Source organism: Tenrec ecaudatus, chromosome 15, assembly GCF_050624435.1.
Source record: "Tenrec ecaudatus isolate mTenEca1 chromosome 15, mTenEca1.hap1, whole genome shotgun sequence".
Classification (NCBI taxonomy): domain Eukaryota; kingdom Metazoa; phylum Chordata; class Mammalia; order Afrosoricida; family Tenrecidae; genus Tenrec; species Tenrec ecaudatus.
The window spans coordinates 14,534,421-14,543,653 of NC_134544.1; the positions used below are offsets into that span (position 1 = coordinate 14,534,421).

At 49.7% G+C, this 9,233-nt stretch overlaps 1 protein-coding gene across 1 annotated transcript in view; it reads right to left on the bottom strand.

The window, feature by feature from the left end:
* PHLPP1 (PH domain and leucine rich repeat protein phosphatase 1) overlaps positions 1–8,999 on the bottom strand; it is a 191,883-nt gene extending 182,884 nt beyond the window's left edge. The window contains exon 1 of the mRNA XM_075532660.1: positions 7,561–8,999. Coding sequence (XP_075388775.1) covers positions 7,561–8,776 — 1,216 coding nt within the window. The 5' untranslated portion in view covers positions 8,777–8,999. The remainder of the gene's footprint in view (positions 1–7,560) is intronic.
* Between the last annotated feature and the right edge of the window lie 234 nt (positions 9,000–9,233).

Genomic DNA, 9,233 nt, shown 5'->3' on the forward strand with positions numbered 1-9,233 from the left:
TCTGCTTTGGAAAAAGACAAGGTTACCTTCATCCAAGCCTGACACATCAGCCAAACCCATGAAGCCTAAGATGGGGCACGCAGGTAAGCAGGGCACCACCTGATAAGCTTTCAGAACAGACGTGCCCAACAAGGCACATGGCCATTACATAGAACACTTCTATGAAAAAGAGAGCCATCAAGGTTAAACTCAGGTCCTGTGTGCAAAAGTCTCTTCAGACCAGGTGTCAGGAAAGAACTGATCCAGACGGATACTAAATTTGCAGTAAAACCTACAAAAGCCAGAAACTGTGGAAGGTGGAAGGAAACCTGTCAGAGAAGAAACACTCAAATAAGTCACAGTTAAATAAGCGACAGAAAAATGGTAAGATTCGCCCTGTCGCAGGTGGGAAGTCTGAGACACCCAAAAGAACACGGCAGCCCTGTGGACTACCAGAGCTCACAGGTCCCACGGTACAGTGGATATACATACAGATCACACTTTCATTTGCTCTATTTAAAACACAGGCCTTGCCCTGGAAAAATAAAGTCCAAATGCTCTAACATGTCATTAACTGGGGCAGGAATATGAAAAGCTTCATTCTTTAGCGGCTCTTCATCAGCTAGATGACTCATTAAGAACAGCAACAAACACCTCTCTGCTTTAAAAGATTATGTGCATGGAGAAGGAGGGGACTAAATAAAATCAAATCATTCAAACGGTTTCAACCTTCAAGTTTCTAATTAATTCCTCATTAATGAAATAGTCCAAAACCCAATCACATTTCACTCGTCCCATAACCAATAAGGCTGCTTTAAAAAAAAAAGTCACAAATGCTGGATTGTTTTGCCTAAATTATCAACAATGACAAATTTAGAACGTAGACTAACAAGTCTCATCAAGTGTCTCACTGTGGTAGTTATATAATTTCATGTCAACTTGATAACTAAATACAGGGGGGTGGAGTTTGGCCTGTCAATCAGGTCAGAACTTGATGTCTCCTTGTGGATGTGGCCTTCTCATGAGGATTCTGGGAACTTCCTTTTCTTCTCCCTGGAACTGGGTCTCTCTCTTTCTCTCTGCCTTCATTTTCCTATGGACAAGCCATATGGAGCCACGTTAAGATGTGAGTGAGCCATCCTGTGGAGACCTGGGGAAGCACCCTTGTGATGCTTCCACTGCCACTGGATCCACAAGACTCTTCACCCACCAGTCTGAGTTCTTCCTGCAGTCACCATCATTGCATGTGTTGTGTGAGTCTGAAGAGGAATTTATAGACTAGTATTGGACATATGGGCTAATATTGGACTTATGGACTTGATCTGGACTGGGCTGGGATGTTTTCTCAATATGCAATTATTCTATGATATAAAGCTCTCACACACATATGAATGTGTCTGGATTTGTCTCTCTACTCAGCCTGGCCTAACGCACTCACCCAGTCCCCAATCCAGCTTCTAGGTTCCAAATTCAGAAGCCACCAGATTTCCATGGCACCAGGAAACTGCATTCCGACCACTAAATACATTTTACAATCAATGAACTGAAACAATCGCAAGTGTGAAAAACAAACCAGCAAAATAGCACCTTCAGCATCAGAGAGCAATCTGAAAGGTGTAGCTCGCCCTACAGGGTAACACAACAAACAGCCCACTCAATAAACACGTGCAAAAGCATCTCACTAACCCAATAACTGTTAATGTGCTTGACCTCAGCACATAATACTGCACAACATGACATGCTTGTGACGCCAGTTAACCAAGTATCCCAATGTCCTTCCACCCAAGTATTATTAAAGTCTACTCTTTGCAGATCTCTGCGTTTCAATCTACCACAATGTTCGCAAGGCTCAATTTAAAGGTCCATATAAGTCCACACAGTCAGTGGCCTAAGGACAGAAGACACCGAACCTGCTGAAGGGTCGGTTGGTTCTGTTTTGCTTTAATGACACTATCTTTAGAAAAACCATGCATAAAAAGGCTTTGCCTGGGAAGCACAGTGACAGGAGGCCAGACTCAAAACCCCTCATTACCAGGCCGCCAGCAGATGCCTGTGATTAAAGGGGCGGGGTGGGTTTTAGAAGGTGGGATTTAGGAAAGAAATAAAGATTGGGGGGAGGGGGTGGTAAGGAGAGAGGGCTTCATCGTTTTTTTTTAGACATTTTGACAAGATCTCTTTCTCTTTTTCACAATGCATGGTGTCTGTCTCTGCATTGCCCACTTTGCTCCTGGGTGACTTCAGGATCTCACAGCACAAGCCTACCCCTGCCGAGGCACTCAACAAGCTCAACCCTGGCACCTAGCTCACAAATCCATTTCATTAAATGTATCTCAAAGTGGTGGCAAAAGATGCCTCTTGAAAGAAAAAGGTGAGGGCTGGAGACACTGTTCACTCTAAGAAGCCTTGGGGAGAGGAGCTGTCCATGCCGACAGCACACAGGTGGCACCTCTAGACTCCAAGAAGAGAAGGACCCAGGGTGGCTCTGTTTAGCCCATCCCCGGCGACCCAGCAGGACAGAAGGCTGCAGAGCCAGGCACACACCACCCAGCTGCTTGACAAATTCCACAAATTCAATGCAACAAATGTCTAAACTGTAAAATTCAACAAGTGTTTCATTTGAGAAAGGCAAGTCTTCTACCAGGCTTGGGTTGTACACAATGTGAAAATAGGCTGCATTAATGCTCAAATATAAACACAGGGCTCTATGGAGGAGGAGGAGAAACAACATAAGACACTTTACACTTTAAAAGAATCATAATCTTTGGATAATCCATATACAGTAGTAGTTTAACACCCTTAGAGCAACAAAAAAGATGTCAGCTTTCCACCTGAACTTCATTCAAGCTCTTTTAGACCCACATCCTCTTCCTGAAAGCGTCAGTAAATAAGGCGATGACAGACACACCGCTTTAGGAATAGACACTCGGGGAGTCTGAACCTGAAATGACCATCTTCTAAAAGCAATAAAGCACTGTGGTCAAGGTACAAAAAAGTGAACTTTAAAAGATAAGGTGTAAAGTAGTAAAACCTTTCATGATGAGTTAGTTCAAACCTTACAAATAGGATCCTTTAAAAAAAAAAAAGCAGCAGCAGCAGCAGCTGACCTGGCACACCTCCACTCTAGAGCGTTAGGTACTTCTCAGATAAAGTGTTAATTCTCTACTTCCCAAGCAAGATTTTCAGTTTGCTGAAAGAGGCATGCTTGCAAAGGAGAATACTAAATCTCTCTACGTCAACTTCAATCCAAGTACAACTATTTGCAACCAGAACATTGGGGCACTGGATCTACCAGCGTTGGTTCAGTGCAGTTTTAAAGGCAGAGTGATAAAAACCGAACCTTTTCACTGGGTGCACCACTTTGGCCCACCCTAGAGGATAATATCCCCTCATTACCATAGGAGAAGCAGCATCTTTTCTGACAGTTTTTAACCAAGTGAAAGATTCAAGTGTAAATGAGATTCAGCATCGATTCATGGAAAGTGATATGAATTGCAAAACAGACTCGCCAAGCTTTCGAGGGCTGTGCCAAGGGCGGAGAGGCACAAGATGGACTGCGACGCCTCCCTAGTCATGTTTTTGAAAGGACACATGAGATAATTTCCCCCAAAGCCCTGTGAGAGGTTTGAATGTAATAAAATCCAAGGCGTGCTAGGTGTCACTAGACCACAGTTAGGAAGGAAAATGGGCCAGGCACTTTACATCAAAAACCACAAAAACTGTATGTTTCTGGGGAAAGGGGTAAAGAATTAAAAGCCTTTGTTCTTCAAATTAAAAGGGCTATTCAAGCACACGCTGGTGTCACATGTTCATAGTGGGTTACTCAATCCTGCTGGAACTCTAGTAATAAGAGCCTGCTCGTCAATATCACAGCTTAAAGCTGCTGACCCCTTCTTAGTTTCCGCGGAGGGAAGCCTGTCAGGTCTGATCACTCTCAGGAGAAAGGAAGAGAAGAAATAGGAGAGGGCAAGGAAAACAAGCCAAAGAGCAACACAGAAAAAGAACTTGGCCAAGATTCACCAGGGCACAGGTGATGTGTTCCACACCATGCCAACAGACCCCCTTTCCCATTATGAAAACTTGAACTGACATGGCCAAAAATTAGTTTAAAAAGTCAGAAACTATTACAAACAACACTGCCCTTCATGAATGAATGGCTCAGACTCTCCCAGAGAGTTCAATACACAGCACATCAAAGTTTTAAAACCCGTGCCATCGAATCAATTCTGACTCATAGTGACCCTGCGAGACAGGTTAGAAATGTCCTGGTGGGTTTCCAAGGCCGTAACTCTTTTCAGGAGTTGAAAACTTCACCTTCTGGAGAGTGGCTGGTAGGTTCAAACTACTGGCCTTTGTGGTTAGTAGTCCCACATGTAACCCACGACGACACCAGGGGCTCCTCGTCAAAGTTCAGGTGTACAAGTTATGTTCAACTCAAACCAAGCCCACTGCCACGGAGTCGATTTGGACTCAGTGACCCCACAGGACAGCTCCTCAGTGTTTCCCAGATGAAACTTCATGCCTTCCTGCAGAGCAACAACTTTGAAATCAGCAGCCCAGCATTTAACTCCCTGCAACAAGCAGGCCTCCTTTAACTTAATGCCTGGCACAGAAAGCCTTGAATTAATTTTTAACCTAAAATTTTAAATTACTCTTTCTGGTAAAGTTTAGAAAGTCTGGTATCAAAAGGAAATTCGACGCTAACATTCTCCATCAAACCACTTTAAATCAGCTAAGAAAATGGTTGTAGGATAGCTGAACTAAAATTTTCAAACCAAGTTTTCACCCAGATCTCCAACATACATCTTTGAATTCATTAGGAACTTCTACTTTACCCAAATAAAATATGTAAAGCAGCCACAAACATCTTCCACAGCCTTTGAAAAATAACTTGAGCCAAGTGATAAATATTAAAATTTCATTGAAAGATAAACCTCAAGAGATTGAAAGTTCTCTGCTGGACAACAGCATCACACACACACAAATTTTAAGGGGTGGCGGGCGGAGGGGAACTGATTACATAAATAAAGTAGGCAGAGTATGGCTACCAAACTTAATTTAAATACTGGAAAAAATTTTAAAGGCTTCAAAGACAATATACTAGTTTAGCCCTAACTCCAAATAAACAGAAAAACACACGCAGCAAGAAAGTTAAGAAGTTGTATAGAGAATTTCAAGAAAACAAACGAGATACAGAATTTTCTAACACTCCTAAGGAGTGTTACCTAAAACAAATCCTCATTAACCTCTTCCTAAGGAACATAATTACTACCAAAATGTAATCGTCTGCCCACAGGGGTGATTTCTAGGAACCCTCTCAACCTTCATGAAAGCCTTTTCTTTTTACTTAAAATGTGAGCTTCTTCCTCAAAGCTCACAGAGAATTAGCACTTAAGAAGTTTGGCTCGATGGCAAACGAATATTACTATCAAGGAGTTTGACCTATCTATTTTCTCTGTAAATGCAGGCTTGAAATGACAAACTGGGCAACTGAACATCTTTATGGCCATCAGAGCCGACTTTCTTCTAGAACACTAGAGTACACTAGATTCCTGGTCAAGAACAGCGAGGGCACAGCATGTGATATCCCCGTTGAATATTCTGATGAGCGTATACACGCAGACATATGAAGGAAGGGGGAACCAAAAAGTTCACTGAGAGATGAAACTGAAAGATGATAACATTGTTCCATGCTCTTGTTTAAACCCCCTCCTTTATGCTGTAATAGGGAAGTAAAGTAGGAAGGTTCAGAATGAATGAGCAATTACTACCTATTCAGAGGGAGCAAAGCGAAAAGACTAAAATAAACGCATTGGAAGTTTAAGATTTCAGTGGAATGCATACTTAGCCTTCTTAAATTGAACTAAATAGACAAAAACAAGGCAATATCATCCACTGAGAATATCTGAGACACGCTGAAAGACAATCCAGGAAAATATGAGATGTACATTTCAAAACTGTAACACATGCTCTAAACTTTTCCAATGGACAATGTATTTATCAACAACATTCCAATCAAGAAAAAAAAATTTTACAGCTCTTTCCACACACACACAATAAAAAAACCCCACAGCTCCAAACACTTTAAGACCCCCTTGTTTTATTCAGGTTTCTTTCAATTTGGTCTTCAAGACATGTATCATTCTCGTATGAACAAGGCAAACATCCTCCTTCCAAGTGTGATTACAAGTTAATACTTGTGAAAGTAACAATATTTTACAGATTACATGAGCTACATAAAGCTGTTGCTACCACATAGAAAAAAAAATCACCTATTTGTTGGGTCACCGACTTTAAAAGGCATGCCACCCAGCTGACATATTAAATTCAGATACGGTAGAAGCCACTGCATTCTCTGGTGTTCTTCCTAAGGCCAAGTTCACCAGAAATCCACTAAGGAAGTTCAAGGAAACTGAAATGAACGTCTTCCCAAGATCGCTACTAGTCTTGCAAATTTCAGTGTGGGAAGAAAGACCTCTACACTCGAAGGGGATGACTGGTTTCCACAAGGGCAGGCAGGGGTTGAAACAAAAAAACCCAACTTGCTACACATTTGAAAGAATGGCTACAGGGTAATGGAGCTACAAGTAGGACCACTTTCTCACCATCACTCATAACTCAGAATGAATAGAGGTGGGGGAGATTTGGAGATTTGACGCTCCTGAATTCTGCTGAGATAACTTGATTTTTAAATAAAAATCCTTATCACCAGAAGCTCGGTTCTTCAATCCTAAGCAAAGAAGGGATGCAAGCAACTGACAATGTTGAAATCTACCCACCAGAACCCATAGCGCCTTGATTTGGCATTGCCCAAATCCTCAGTGGAAAGAGAAAACACTACACTGGCTGCCCCTTCATCAGGAATTTGAGCAGGGGCTGCAAAAACAATGGGCACATTCTTATAAGGACCCCCTACTGCAAGTCAATTGACAATGATAAGTTCTGATTAGAAAGCCTAGAAGAAAGAAGGAAAGAGGCGGGTATAATCATTGCAGATGCAAGATATAAGTCTGCAGAGGAAACTGACTTGACCAGAAGCCAAAATAACATGGGGTTTATTTAGTAAGGCCACCAAATTCTACCAAACCCGCAGGGCGGCGGGGCTGAACAGTTGACAAGGAACGGCGGTAGCTACTTAGAGTGAGCAAGGTAACTGCCAAGAGGCAGAGGCAGGGTGTTCAGGAGTCTTTGTGCTTCCTCTGTCGGTATATGCGCGTACAGGGCTCCCCTAGTCCCAAACGGCCTCAGTCCCGGAGCCCCACCAGAGCGGCCACGAGGAAGCACCTCTGTGGCCTCCTTCGAGAATAGCTGCTTCCTGCACTTCCTGGTAACCGGCCAGGGGCTACCTCCTCCTCCTCCGCGGACCTTCCAAGCTCAGGGCCTTCCCGGCGGACTCCCAACTCACAGATTGTAAAAACGGCCCAAGTTAGTATCACGCCGGTTGTGCGTGAAAGCTGTGACTTGCCAAGGAAGCCTCGCCAGGCCCGTGTCCCCTGATTTGGGCAAGCAGCCGCACTTCAGGGCCGTTTGTCGGGCCCTGTCAGCGTGGGCACCTCGCCCGTGCACGCGCAGGTGCCCCCTTACCTGCATAGAAGCGGACCAGGCAGCCGATCTCGGCGTCCATGCCTTCCTCCTGCACCCGCCACAGCTCCCCGAAACCCAGCTGGAAGAGGTAGTCATTTTGGATCTGCAGTGGCTTCTCGTCCGCCTCCAGCCTCCGGGTGGTCTCTCCGTGCAGCTGCACGTACAGGGTGGGCGGCGGCGGGCTCGCCTTCTCGGCCGCCGCCGCCGTCTCCTCCCGGGGCCCGACGTCGCCCCTCGGGGCCCCGGGAGGCGGGGAGGCCGTCGGGGACGCCGGCAGGGCGCAGGGCTCGGGCCCGAGCGGCGCGGCGCGGCGGCGGGGCGGGCCCGGCTCGCCCTCCAGCTCCTCGGACGACGACGACAAGCCGCCGCCCCCGCTGGAGGGCTCCAGGCGCTCGGACGCGCTCTCGGCGCCGGGGCTCGGGCTGAAGCTCTCGGGGTCGGAGGCCGCGCCCGCGCCGTCCAGGGCGCCCCCCGCCGGCAGCGGCAGGCGGCCGGGGGGCGTGCGGGGCGCCTCTGTCCGCGCGTCCCCGGGGCCGGGGATCGGGGTGGCGGGGCCCCGGCCCAGTACCTTGAGCACGCCGCCGCCGCCGCCGCCCTTGGGGCCCGGCTGGAGCAGGCGGGCGGCCAGCTCAGCGGCCGTGGTGTCCAGCGTGCAGAGCACCGGGCGCAGGCCGGCGGTGGCCAGGTGGCGGTCGGCGACGTGCACGCAGCCCCGCCGCAGCTGCTGCCTCACCCAGTCGCGGTCCGACGGCTGCAGCTGCAGCGGCTGCCGGTGCCTCAGCAGCAGCGTCTTCCTGTCCAGGCTGCGGGTGCACAGCGACGCCGCGGCCGAGCAAGAGGCGGCCAGGCCGGCGGCGCCCGGAGAGCGCGCGGCGGCCGCGGCCGACGACGACGACGACGAGGCGGCGGCGGCCGCGGACAGATTCCTCTTGAGCCGCCCTCGCCTCAGCAGCAGCGAGTTGGCGCCGCCGGACCCGGGCACAGGGGCAGCCCCGCCGGCGGGGGCCTGGGGCGCCGCGCGCCGCCGCCTGCGCCCCGTGCCGCCCGCCCTGGCCGGCAGCGCCTCGGCGGTGGCCTCCTCCCGCGCCCGGCCGCCCGCGGTCAGCGCGGGCTCCGGGCTCCGGCCGCCCCCGGCCACCGCCGCGGCCGCCGGAGCCGGAGCTCGCTCCTCGCGGCGGGGCTCGGGGAGGCGCTGCGCCGCGGCCGCGGGCTCCATTGCGGTGGGGCTCGGCGCTGCCCCCCCAGCTCCGGAGGCGGCGGGCCGAGGGGGAGGCGACGAGGCGAAGGCGGGAGCCGGCGGCGGCGCGGGAGCGGCGCGAAGCCTATGGCGTTCGGCGCGGCCGTTCCGGGGGATTATGTGGCGACTCCGAGCATTCCGCCGGTGTCTCCGCGTTCCATCCCGCGCGCCAGCCCGCAGCCGACACACACGCCCTCCCCGCCCGGGCCGCCGGCTCCGCGCGCAGGCCCCGCCCACGCCCCGCCCGGGCGAACCCGCCGAGAGGCCCGGCTCATTGAATATGAATCACGCGGCGGGAGAGGGGCGGGGGCTCCCCGCTGGCCTTATAAATATGCATCGCCAGTATTACGGCATTCCCGCGGGGAGGAGGAGGGAGGGTCAGGGTTGGCTGGGGCGGGGCTTCAAGGTAAACAAATGAGACGCGTGCGTACGGGGG